The sequence below is a fragment of the Lepidochelys olivacea genome, assembly GCF_965140295.1.
Source record: "Lepidochelys olivacea isolate rLepOli2 genome assembly, chromosome: 1".
Taxonomy (NCBI): domain Eukaryota; kingdom Metazoa; phylum Chordata; order Testudines; family Cheloniidae; genus Lepidochelys; species Lepidochelys olivacea.
In genome coordinates, this window is record NC_140411.1 from 14,500,762 (window position 1) to 14,514,731 (window position 13,970).

General features: G+C 40.4%; 2 protein-coding genes across 5 annotated transcripts in view; one reads left to right on the top strand and one right to left on the bottom strand.

Annotated features, from left to right (window-relative positions):
- Positions 1-13,970, top strand: part of FCHSD2 (FCH and double SH3 domains 2) — a 230,251-nt gene that overhangs the window by 52,145 nt on the left and 164,136 nt on the right. The gene's annotated exons all lie outside the window — the stretch shown is intronic.
- Positions 1-13,970, bottom strand: part of LOC311520845 (uncharacterized protein) — a 70,557-nt gene that overhangs the window by 7,901 nt on the left and 48,686 nt on the right. Inside the window, exon 3 of the mRNA XM_084628696.1 lies at positions 8,736-8,804. Coding sequence (XP_084484822.1) covers positions 8,736-8,804 — 69 coding nt within the window. The remainder of the gene's footprint in view (positions 1-8,735; positions 8,805-13,970) is intronic.

Sequence of the window (13,970 nt, forward strand, 5' to 3'; positions counted from 1 at the left end):
ATTGATCACTTTGGCAGTTACACTAAAGTAACAACTTTTGAATAGTAGGATCAATATATTTTGTTTTAAGGCTTGGCATTTTTAACTAATGCTCTAGGCCCAGGTTTTTGAGCTATTTTAAAGCTTAAGTCTCCTTTTCAAAAGGGATTTAGTTATTTAGGAGTCTAAATTCCACTGACAGTCAAAAACGAGATTTAAACTCTGTGAGGGAATGCACCCCTGTATTCAGACCTTATGTCGTAATCATCTTTGTGAAAAATATGTCTTGTGAGGCATCATTTGAAAAGTAATAACTCACTGGTGAATCATGATGAAATGTGTGTAGTAACATTAGATGTAAAGTTATGAATTCCACATTAATAGTGTTGGAAGCACATGTTCAAACCCATGTAGCCCTGATTAGTCAGGACTGGTCTTGTCAGCAAGAATACCCACAGTATTCTTGTCAGCAAGTTAAGGAAGTATGGGCTGGATGAATGCACTATAAGGTGGGTAGAAAGCTGGCTAGATTGTCGGGTTCAACGGGTAGTGATCAATGGCTCCATGTCTAGTTGGCAGCCGGTATCAAGTGGAGTGCCCCAAGGGTCGGTCCTGGGGCCGGTTTTATTCAATATCTTCATAAATGATCTGGAGGATGGTGTGGATTGCACTCTCAGCAAATTTGCGGATGATACTAAACTGGGAGGAGTGGTAGATACGCTGGAGGGGAGGGATAGGATACAGAAGGACCTAGACCAATTGGAAGATTGGGCCAAAAGGAATCTGATGAGGTTCAGTAAGAATAAGTGCAGGGTCCTGCACTTAGGACGGAAGAACCCAATGCACAGCTACAGACTAGGAACCGAATGGCTAGGCAGCAGTTCTGCGGAAAAGGACTTAGGGGTGACAGTGGACGAGAAGCTGGATATGAGTCAGCAGTGTGCCCTTGTTGCCAAGAAGGCCAATGGCATTTTGGGATGTATAAGTAGGGGCATAGCGAGCAGATCGAGGGACGTGATCGTTCCCCTCTATTCGACATTGGTGAGGCCTCATCTGGAGTACTGTGTCCAGTTTTGGGCCCCACACTACAAGAAGGATGTGGATAAATTGGAGAGAGTCCAGCGAAGGGCAACAAAAATGATTAGGGGACTGGAACACATGAGTTATGAGGAGAGGCTGAGGGAGCTGGGATTGTTTAGCCTGCAGAAGAGAAGAATGAGGGGGGATTTGATAGCTACTTTCAACTACCTGAAAGGGGGTTCCAAAGAGGATGGCTCTAGACTGTTCTCAATGGTAGCAGATGACAGAACGAGGAGTAATGGTCTCAAGTTGCAGTGGGGGAGGTTTAGATTGGATATTAGGAAAAACTTTTTCACTAAGAGGGTGGTGAAACACTGGAATGCATTACCTAGGGAGGTGGTAGAATCTCCTTCCTTAGAGGTTTTTAAGGTCAGGCTTGACAAAGCCCTGGCTGGGATGATTTAACTGGGAATTGGTCCTGCTTTGAGCAGGGGGTTGGACTAGATGACCTTCTGGGGTCCCTTCCAACCCTGATATTCTATGATTCTATGATTCTATGGTCAAGCAGGTCTTAAACAAAGGAATGTGTGTACCTCAGTTTACATATAAGTAGTAAACAGGGTACTTGAAACAGTAAGAGGGAGACAAGATAAATCTGCATTTTAGTAAACAATAGCATGAAACCTCTTTCATGATGAGACCCCATGTCTCCCTCACAGCTGGAAGGAACTTTATCTAGGGATAACCCTCAGGAAAATACATTTTAAAGGGTGACTGAACTGTAAAAGTGAGGGGCAAGTTCTCTCTCCCTCTCCATTTCTCTCTCCTTCACCTAAGACAACAAAAGAATCAGCCTATGGAATTCAGGAGCAGATCCTGACCTGAAATTTGGTCAGCAGTGTTGCTGGGAACCTGTGGGGTAAGAATGTCACCTTGAACCAAGTTTAGTTTAAGTTTTATAAAGCATTTTATGTTTATTTCTCTTGTAACCATTTGTGACTTTAATGCCTTGTACTCACTTAAAACCTGTGTCCTTGTAGTTGAATAAACTTGTTTTATTCTTTAATTAAAACTAATCCAGTGTTGTAAATTGTTTGGGTAACTCAATTTAAGATATTGATCACCTCAGAGGGACAACTGACTTAATATATTTGGACTGTCCAGGAGAGGGCTGGACAGTGTAGAACACATGTTTTGGGGAGAAGTTCAGGACTGGGAGTGTGTTTGGCGTCACCCTGCAAGTAGTAACCAAACGCTACTGAAAGCCAAAGCGTGGCTGGTGTTTGCTGACAGGCTGCTGGGGTCAGAGTTGCTGGACCAGGGCTGTAGCTATATACACACACTCAAGGTGTGACCTGCATGCTGTTTGGATGTTTGTGAGCAGCCCAGGTGGGACCTACAGCAGCAAAGCATTGTGGGGGACCCAAAGTTGCAGGATAGGGGTGATGCACGACTTCACTGGTCAGGATTGCACCCTGGAATGTCATAGACTCCTAAATCAATTGCGATGCTGAGTGCAGCAATGCCTAAACATCTGTAAATATCTAGGCATTGGTGCCTAAGAGATGCCGGGAGTCTGAGCTCAGATCTTAATATATTTCTCTGCATTATCTAAACACAATGGTGAGTTATGTGTTTTTGTACTCATGAACATTTTTAGCATTCATTCTATATGGGGTAAAATCTTAATGAACTTAGGAAAATGAACAATTGCATTCTCAGAGTTCTGGAGCTATAACACCTGAGGTTTTCAGACTTTTTAGTAAAAAATGCAAATTTCCAGCAATGCAGCTGGCATTATTGGTTTAGTGACTGCCTAATCATATGAATAAAAGTTTGCAGGATTGCATCCTTGGTTTGGTGATAGGTGTATTGCCTGAAAACACTGGATAATTGACATTTAGAGCTTTAAAAAGATTTCTCTTCTGTGTGAAATTTTCTGACAATGTTTCCCAACAATACAAATTGTCATTGAACTAAATATAAACGCTCTCCCATTAATTATAATGTGACATTTGTCTTTAAAACAAAGTTTTATAAAAGAAGCTGAGAATTCTCAGTAGTTTTATTTTTTAAGTAAAACTTGGAAGGGCTTGTCTACAAGGTGAGATACTGTGCAGCAAGCCAGGATATGAATCAACATTGCAGTAGCTCACTGCACAGTAACATGCCATGTGGACACTACTATGGTGCGTTGAAAGCCCTGGAGTGCAGTGCTTACTGTGCCATAGCAGTGTCCACATGGCGCGTTACTGTATGGCCATGCTGGCGCGCTGTAGATTCATGCCCTGTCTTGCCCACAGAAACTTGGTGTGTAGACAAAACCCTAAGCTGTTCTAATGTATTTCTTGCAAATAATCTAGTACAAATATCCAAATGCCTTTTGACACTTTAGGGGACCGACTAATGCAAGATTAAACTTTGACTTATTTGCCGAGCTAGTCTATAGGAAAGAGTAGGCAAAACTTTAAAAACAATATTCACACTCCTCCCATCATCTTGTTAAAAAGACCATTTTTGTATTATTTTGAAAAACTCTGTATGCTGATATACTGTACTTGTGTGCCATGTTTTTGCACAATACAGCTTTATATCAGGATGGAACCTGGCTAGACCATAGTGTCCTGCAGTGGTGAGCAGTTTTTGCGGGTGTAGTGAATTATGCTACATATCTGCATAGAAATAGCATAAAACTTGATTTTCTAATATTCTTACTCCTTTTGTTTACGTGTTATACCTGCCTTTTTGCTAGGGGGTCTCATGAGAAATGTTTTGGTGGCCTCAGAGTATGGCCACCAAATCTTGCTGATAGCCGTTCTGACCATTTTTCCTAAAATACTTAATTAACTCTAGGAAAAACAAAAAAAACATGCATTTGAGAAACACATTTGAATCTAAGCGCTATAGAGCAGGGAATTCCTTAATTACTTGTCTGAATGATGCCTAGCTCAGTGGACCCTTTATTGGGACTCTTAGAATTTTATTTGTATTATGGTAATGCCTGTATGCTCAGTCAGCCCTGTCACTACAACTTTGCAGCATTAAATAGTGCAGTACTCTGCTAAACAAAAACATATACATTTAAAAGTTTACCCTAATGGTCAGAACTGGAAGTGTTTACACAAATCCATTCTGCTAAAGAGATATCTAATGATATTGTTTGGAAGCAACAATGTTGCAAACTCCCCTACAGTGAAATCCTGCTGTGCTGGCTAATAGTCATGACTAGTGTGCTGGCTGCATTGTACAAAGTTATTCAAATACCGTTTCACTGAATGGAAGTGCAATTTTGTGAGAAGTTACTTTGGATACTATCCATAGAACATCTACTTTACTAATTCCTCTGAGCATCTGAAAGAAAAAATATTTTACCTTGTTGAGATCATAGTTGCGTCTCTACTGTACTTTTCATTATTATTTACAATTTATAACTCCATAGCACAGCTTTTCCCAGAGATTGTGGCATATGACCCTGCACAAACAGACCTCATTTGTTATTCAGAATATCTGCTTATTTTTAATTAATCTTTAGCCATTATAATTGCATAGTAAACCTTCAGAATGTGACCTTAGTGTAACCAGTTCAATGATATCTGCCTGAGTTTGCAGAGAGCCTGAAATAATAGCTTGAGCTGCAAACCACACCATTTAAATGAGTGCTAATTAAGATGCCAGTTATAATACTTTAACCGTCAGCATTATTAACTATTACAAGCATGGAAGAAAGGTGAGGAAGTACCATACCATGAAGGTCTACACCAGCATTTTCAAATGTGGGAGGCGCTTGTAATTGAGGATCTTAATTAAATGTAATGTATTTTTATGAATTTTTCTGCCTGAGTGTCGTAAGACCAAATTAATGTTTAGGAGGCAACATGAATACTGTCTAAAAGTTGTTCCCAAACTGTGGTCTGCAGAGCGCTAGCAGGTCATATGGTGTTGGTTGGTCCTCCTTGGAAACACTTTGATACCTCTAAAAGCATCTGGAAGCAAAGAAGAGGAGGACACAGTTTAGCTTGTCTCCACTGTGGCCTGTTTGTACATATAAGTGAACATCCCTCAGAGACTGCAGCCACCAGTGAGACTGGTGTTGTGAATGCCAATGGGAGCTGTCAGTAGAAGATAAACCAGCAGGTGCCACTTGGAGAGGAATGCCCAGAACAGAGAACCAGGCAGCTAGACAGCCTTTCCAGGATACCAGAGGGAGAGGAGGACCCAGGTGGTTGGTCGTCATAGCCACAAGAGGAAGAGAAGTAGGTAATTGGATTGTATGGACAGAGGGGAGGAGGAACAAAAGGTAGAGAAGTGTGTGCAGGGGGAAGAGTGAAGGACCAAGTGCCAGAGACACATGTGCAATGTGGGGCAGAGGAATAGAAGTGATGGGAGGGAAGATGGAATTTAGAGCAAAACTAGTGTGTTTAACTTTAAAAACGTACAAATAAAAAACTTTAAAACCACTTAGAATCATAGAACATCAGCGTTGGAAGGGACATCAGGAGGTCATCTAGTCCAACCCCCTGCTCAAAGCAGGACCAATCCCCAATTAAATCATCCCAGCCAGGGCTTTGTCAAGCCTGACCTTAAAAACTTCTAAGGAAGGAGATTCTACCACCTCCCTAGGTAACGCATTCCAGTGTTTCACCACCCTCCTAGTGAAAAAGTTTTTCCTAATATCCAACCTAAACCTCCCCCACTACAACTTGAGACCATTACTCCTTGTCCTGTCCTCTTCTATCACTGAGAATAGTCTAGAACCATCCTCTCTGGAACCACCTCTCAGGTAGTTGAAAGCAGCTATCAAATCCCCCCTCATTCTTCTCCTCTGCAGACTAAACAATCCCAGTTCCCTCAGCCTCTCCTCATAAGTCCTGTGTTCCAGACCCCTAATCATTTTTGTTGCCCTTTGCTGGACTCTCTCCAATTTATCCACATCCTTCTTGTAGTGTGGGGCCCAAAACTGGACACAGTACTCCAGATGAGGCCTCACCAATGTCGAATAGAGGGGGACGATCACGTCCCTCGATCTGCTCGCTATGCCCCTACTTATACATCCCAAAATGCCATTGGCCTTCTTGGCAACAAGGGCAGACTGCTGACTCATATCCAGCTTCTCGTCCACTGTCACCCCTAAGTCCTTTTCCGCAGAACTGCTGCCTAGCCATTCGGTTCCTAGTCTGTAGCTGTGCATTGGGTTCTTCCGTCCTAAGTGCAGGACCCTGCACTTATCCTTATTGAAGCTCATCAGATTTCTTTTGGCCCAATCCTCCAATTTGTCTAGGTCCCTCTGTATCCTGTCCCTGCCCTCCAGCGTATCTACCACTCCTCCCAATTTAGTATCATCCGCAAATTTGCTGAGAATGCAATCCACGCCATCCTCCAGATCATTGATGACGATATTGAACAAAACCAACCCCAGGACCGACCCCTGGGGCACTCCACTTGACACCAGCTGCCAACTAGACATGGAGCCATTGATCATTACCCGTTGAGCCCGACAATCTAGCCAACTTTCTACCCACCTTATAGTGCATTCATCCAGCCCATACTTCTTTAACTTGCTGACAAGAATAGTGTGGGAGACCGTGTCAAAAGCTTTGCTAAAGTCAAGAAACAATACATCCACTGCTTTCCCTTCATCCACAGAACCAGTAATCTCATCATAGAAGGCGATTAGATTAGTCAGGCATGACCTTCCCTTGGTGAATCCATGCTGACTGTTCCTGATCACTTTCCTCTTATGTAAGTGCTTCAGGATTGATTCTTTGAGGACCTGCTCCATGATTTTTCCGGGGACTGAGGTGAGGCTGACTGGCCTGTAGTTCCCAGGATCCTCCTTCTTCCCTTTTTTAAAGATTGGCACTACATTAGCCTTTTTCCATTCATCCGGGACTTCCCCCGTTCGCCATGAGTTTTCAAAGATAATGGCCAATGGCTCTGCAATCACAGCCGCCAATTCCTTTAGCACTCTCAGATGCAACTCGTCCGGCCCCATGGACTTGTGCACGTCCAGCTTTTCTAAATAGTGCCTAACCACCTCTTTCTCCACAGAGGGCTGGCCATCTCTTCCCCATTTTGTGATGCCCAGCGCAGCAGTCTGGGAGCTGACCTTGTTAGTGAAGACAGAGGCAAAAAAAGCATTGAGTACATTAGCTTTTTCCACATCCTCTGTCACTAGGTTGCCTCCCTCATTCATTAAGGGGCCCACACTTTCCTTGGCTTTCTTCTTGTTGCCAACATACCTGAAGAAACCCTTCTTGTTACTCTTGACATCTCTCGCTAGCTGCAGCTTCAGGTGCGATTTGGCCTGGAGCTGCAGCTAGCGAGATTACATTACACTTATTACATTGAAAAGGAGGACTTGTGGCACCTTAGAGACTAACCAATTTATTTGAGCATGAGCTTTCGTGAGCTACAGCTCACTTCATCGAAGCTCATGCTCAAATAAATTGGTTAGTCTCTAAGGTGCCACAAGTACTCCTTTTCTTTTTGCGAATACAGACTAACACGGCTGTTACTCTGAAACTTATTACATTCAAATACATAAATATTTTCCCTTGAAAGTAATTTATTAGTTGCCCCAGTAACATTGTGCAGTTTTGTGTGTACATGCATATCTGTATACCTTTCATTCTTTTGCATCCAAATACTTATTTGATTTTTGCTATGTTGCCTAGTTTCTGGATCTAAAAACCAAAGAAAGTTTCCAGTAATTGAGCTCAAAAAGGAAGTTTCCATTTATACATCTATCAGTCTTGGACAAGGAAGAAGTATTTCTAGGAGTAAAACCCAGTTGCACTTTTAATGTGGATTTCAGGTTGACTGTTTTTGAATTGGATTGTAAATTCTTTGGGCAGGTGTTAGGAATCAGGAATTGTGTGCCCCACTGTCTCCCTAACTTGTGTGACTTGAATTTAAAATGTCCTTTGGTGCTCTTCACCATAGTATCTGAATACCTCAGAACACCCCTGTTAGGTAGGGAAGTATTATCTCTGTTTTGCAGATAGGGAATGCAGTCACAGAGAAACCTGAATGATTTTGGACAGAGGTAGGATGTCTGTGGTGGAGCTGAGTGTGGATCTTGGATCTTTCGAGTACATTTCCTTAACCACAAGACAGACCTTGGGCATGTAATTTAACCTCTGTTTCATCTGTTAAATGGGAATTCTTACCTTGTTTTGTAAAATGCTTTCAGATATACAGATAAAAAGCCCTGTATAGGCACATATTAGTACAGTGCCCACAGTGTAATACCAGAAAGAAACAGGCAAAGGATAACTTAAAAGATTATGAACAATCTGCTTAAAAAATCCTAAAGCCCTCATTTGCAGGAGTAATGTACAAGTTCTAAAACCTGAGATAACTTACAGCATTTAGGTAGTTTAACTGTCTTTTTTAAGTCTTAGGTGCATTGTAATAAAGAACTGCAATGGGACAGAAGACACTGCAAAAATGAATATGAATTTATCTGGAATTGTAAAAGATTACATAGCCCTGTATAGATGACAGATTGTCACTTTAAAACAGGCGTTATAAATGTCATCAGTTCAGTGCTGAACACAGGAGTAACTTCACTGATGCAGACTTTCTGCACAGATAAAACAACCGTATCTTAGAGAAGACATGCCTTATGACAGCTGTTCAGGACTAATTAATTAATAGGGTGAAATCAAGTCTGGCCCCGGACTTAGCGGTTAGCTAACCGCTGGGGTGTCAGTAAAATAATTGGAGGTACTTGCCTTGAAAGTGTTTACAAGCAACTTTTTCTCTCTTAGTTCATTCCATGTAGTCCTGGCAAAATGTTCCTCCTGGAGAAGGATACAAAAGATTACTGTGGCTGTAAAAAGAGGAGGAAAAGACTGCAGAGTAGAAGGGCGGATCTCTTCCTGGGGACAAACAAGAAGTAGACATGGATCCATTGGCCAATAGCCCTGATGTTAACTGATGCATTTCAGTAACGTTACCTATTTTTGTTCTCTAAAGAAATAATTTTATTATGGAGTTGGATGTACCACAGTTGAAAATTCATCATTAGGCTGTTCCAGCATAATTTAGCTATGCCTGCTTTGTTTTTATTTGTATGTCTATTAAATGCTCAGTTTATTTGAGTGGGAAGATAATTTTTAAAATGCATGCATATCACACTATTTTAAAATGTGGGGGAAATGGCCTGTCATTAAGACTCCGACGTGTGCTTCCTTTTTTAAGGAATTAAGATTTTTTTTTTACTTCTCTCTATAAGCGATGCTAGCAATTTACTTGATAATAGTGAGCATTTATATGCAAATTGTAGTGTCTACCATGCTTGTAGGTTGTGAAGAAATTTGGCTATGATCCTGCAATCTATGCCGGCAAGCCTCTCACTCAAGTAAATTGGAGGCTTGCCTGTATAAGAATTGCAGTGCTGGGCTCTGAGAGAAACCCTTGACCATAGCATATTAGAAATATTGTAAAATATATTCCTTGCCTTTTAAAATGTTTGGGTTTTTTTGTTTTTGTTTTTTTTTTTACTTTTTATAATAAACTCTTGGAAGCTTAAAAGTGACATTTGTTCCTGAAAGTGCTTTGTTGCATGTATACATAGGTTTTTATTTATGGGGTCTTCTACAAAGGCTGATCTGCTCTTGTCTATTTTTTTTTAAACTGAAACAAATTTTAAATGTATTGTTTTAGTGAAACACTTCTTTTTCTGGGGACTTTGTGTGTAATCTCACTCATGGGGTTCAAGGCACCGGCACCATGGTGTTCTGGAAAGCCATGCCCAGTGAGCCTCGCATGAGCACCACCTCACGCCACCAGATGTTTTGGTTCCAGGCTATGTGGAAGAGTTGCAAGCCCTAACTGTCTTCCTTTCTTTCTGGCCACTATAGTCTGTGAGCATTAGAGTTATCTGTGTAACTTTTAGACAGTTTTACCTTTGTCTTATGAGTAGTTTTATATATTGTTTCAAATAATTTTTCAATAGTTTTAGTGTCAGTGTAGCACAGATGAGGTTAAATTACCCATTTTTGCCCACACTTTTCCCAGGTCAATGCCACAGTTACCCACGGTGGAACTTAATGAAAATTTTAAATGGTCCACCTCCTGGTCATTGATATTTCCCTAGTCAGTTTGCTGGTGTATGATGCCTCTTTTGCTTAGGAGAAGTTTGTTTCTCACTTTGGACAGAAGTAACATCTGTTGGGCTTTTACACCGAAAGTCTCAACTTAGGTTCCACGCTTTCTTGCCCTATGGGCAAAATCAGCAGACCATGGGTTCAGGCTGGGGCTTTTGTGCATAGTCAGAATGGCCTTTGTTGGCATCAAAACCCTCCACCTCTCTGAGTTCCATAAACTGACTCAAGCATCACTGTTACTTTCTGTGGGAAAAGACAGGATCTGAAAAGGCTCTGAATCCAAAATCAGGGATGCTGAAGTCCTCCGGGACTACTTTCCTGGTTAGACTCCCTGAGCACTGGAGAGTTCCAAGTTTCTGCTCTCTGTCCAGCTTTTGACTCTTGCTCTGGATGGGCTCAGTTGATACCAAAATAGTTCTTGACACCCCTCCCCTTCTCCAAAGCTGACCAGAGCTCTGGACTTTGGGGTTAGTGCCTCACCTCAGAGACCGAATGTGACTTCTAACTGGTGCTCAGACACTCGTGCCTATGCTGTGGTGCTGAAGATAAGCTGTATAGAACTCTCTCAAGACCATCTCCAACTCATCTGCTAGTGCCGAATGTCTGGACCTGCAGCCGTGCCGCCCCACGCCCTCCAAAGCACAAGGAGAGTTCATTGAAAAGGCCCTCCCAGTACTGAGTGAGAAATGCCATAAGGCAGAGGTTATCTATTAGTTACCATACACAGGATTTTTTATTAGTGGTGTCTTTTGCGAAGGCTGGGCTGCTGGTCACTAGTAGTTTTTTTTTCAATTAAAAAACAATTTTGAATGATTTGTTTGAGAAGTGATAAATACTCAATGTTTTCCAGACAGATTAATAAAGTTGGATCAAATTTTCACCCTGTTAACTTTTACAGTTATCCAGAATTATTGTGTTCTAAAGCATGTGTTATGCATAATCTTAGATTTTTTTGAAAACAGTGTATTTTCTTAATATTTTAGTTAGGGAATAAAAACCAATACAAAACAACCCAAATAAACGAACATTGAAAATCAAGTTCCCTTCCTGTAGTAGTTTTATAGAATATTTACTGAAACCACATCAGTGAGATTGCTCTGAAAAAAAAGGCACTTTAAGTTTTAACTTCTGAACAGATGTAAAGTAAGGTAAGGAATTGGACTGTTGTAGGACAGAGAGACTTACTCTGACAGTGAATTGCATATGTCACTGGCATGAAAACAATCACATTTCAGCATTTAATTACTCAAAATTGCCTCCAACACCCAATAATTGAGCTCTTAAAGCAGTTTTTCGTTTGGCCTATTCTAAACTTGAGGTTAATTTTAGAATCCCCATAGTTTTAGGACATTGTTTTTGTTTCCACATTGTGAATGGTGGAAACAACATCATGCTAATTAAAAGTTGTGCATAAGTATCTGGAAAAATCAAATGATTCTCTGACTTATGAAATAGATCACGGCTGATTGTAGAAAGTTTCATGTAGGATTTGCATATTTCTTTACAAAAAAAAGAAATGATTAATAAAGATTTCATAGAGGCAATTCTGTCAGGAGGTCAGTATTTTTCAGTCAGCTCCTTCAAAACCAGGTCCTGGGTTATATGTGTGTTATACCATTTCTATAAAAGACACTAAGTTATATGTATTGTTTCATTTGCTTTATATTGTCACTTAATACATATCTTTAAATTATCACTAACAGGTAGTATTTTACATTGAGATTATGCATGGTGAAAGAGTACTTCTCTGTGAAGCTCAGATTATCCATGAAGTGGAAGTCTATGCAGAATGCTTTTAATGAATCTAGGTTAGGAAAAAATCAAAGAAGAATTTTTTTTTTTTGTAATGAGTTTTGGAGAAAATGGCTGGGTATCAACCAGTACCTGAGAAAAATCGTTAATGTTGGTTTAGGTGAGTTTTCTTAAAAATCTGTACATATGAGGACCATGTTAGATCTGCTCAGGGGTTGCTTTTTGCAAACTTCTTAGTTTGACAGCATTTTGTTGAAGGGCCTACAAACTACTTCCAGGTCATTACATTGCTGTGTGAATTATGCTTATTGATTGGTCTGATCTGTTGCATTATACAACTTCATAGTCCATCAACAAAACTCCACTGGCTGCAGAAAAAACACTTGCTTGATACTACCTTCATCCTATAGTCTGTTATATTCAACCACCATATGCAACACTAAGAAGTTCAAGAAAACAAACTCTAGGACCTTAGTGGTTATTCACTTCATTCTTTCCAGCAAATCATGGAGAATGTGTCCATGAGCACTGCAAAGACATGATCTGCCTCATTTCATAAATGGTTAAGAGTGCTATTGTGAATTTTAGAATAAGTTGTACAGACAAATTTGACAAATCAGATAGTATAGTAGGATTGATACCATTCTGCACTTGTCACAGTTCAGCTGCTTAGTGCATGTTTCCCCCAAAAGATCTTTAGAAACAGGATCTTTAGACCTCTGTATATGTAATTTGTTTAAATTTAAGATAAACTATGCACATAACAAAAAGATTACAGTTCCATATGTGGCAATCTAAACAGTATTCTTATGCAGACATGTCCATATCATATTTATACTCTGTGAAGAAGACTGCATCAAGAAATATTTTAGTGTATATTAAAATGTCAAAGTATTGGTAATTCAAGAATCATTTGCTGGTGTTATGTGAAATGGACATCTCCTTTAACAGATCACCTCTTCCTCTTAGCTATAGAGATGAATTTTTTTAAAAAATACAAAATTAAATCAAATATCTGGTCTGCATGAAGAGGGGCCCTTTTGCACTGTTACACCAAATTTTAAAATGTATAACATTTAAGTATTTGGCCATTTAAAAAAAAAATCCTTTAAGGAGGTCACCTTTTTAAATACAAAACACCATACTATCCACTACAGTTTTTGTGGAATTATTTAACTTAAAGCAATATTTCCATAAGAACAGAGGCATACTGTCAGCTTCTATTTTTTGTGAAAACATTTAAATTCCTTATAAAGTGATATGTAAACTTAGAACTACAGTATTTGTACAAAAAACAAAACCATAAAGAAACTACATTTTATACTGAAATGATGCAAGCAAAATTTCTTTAGCCTTCCTTAGTCATTTTTCTTTCCAATTAGTGCTCTCACAAAACAGCTTCTGCTTGGAATTTTGGTAAACTTAGGTGCTATACTTCCATCCTAAACATCTTGCTCTTTGAAACTATTCCTTTTTGCTTATTCTTCAGATTCCTATGGGCATATCTGTCCTGATTTCTGCCTTGATTTGGGAAGATGGAGAAGCATGGGGAGATTCTTGCCTTCTCTGAAAGTCTTGGCTTGGGGCCGCTAAATAGGGACAAATGCCAACACCAGTCGTTCAGCCCACACCAGGAAAGTGTTCCTGCAGGCCTTTTCCTTCATGTTTTTCATCTCTCGCTGGGGTTCTTCTATATATCTTCTCTTTGAACCTTTTCCACAGCCCCTCCTGAACTGTGTGTTTCCCCGGCTCTCCTGATGTGGCAATGCCACTAGATCTGGTCTTGACTCTGTAAGGGGAAGGCTGCTCCTTATTATTACCTGACATGCCTTACCAGTGTGTGTCTCAGCAGCCTACAGTCACATGACCTCTGGGGACTCCTACTAGAATGCTGGTCCTTAAAGGATCAGAAGCCTGGAGTAGGCCTGTGTTGGCTCATGCTTTCCATAAAAGGGACAGTGTTATGCAGAAGTAAATACTGACTTTCACCTAACCCAAAATATTGTATATCCATTTCTTCTGTCTCAAATCTAGTAACAGCTGTAATGTATCCCTATGCCAGGCATGGCCAACCTGTGTCCCCAGAGCCACATGCGGCTCTTCAGA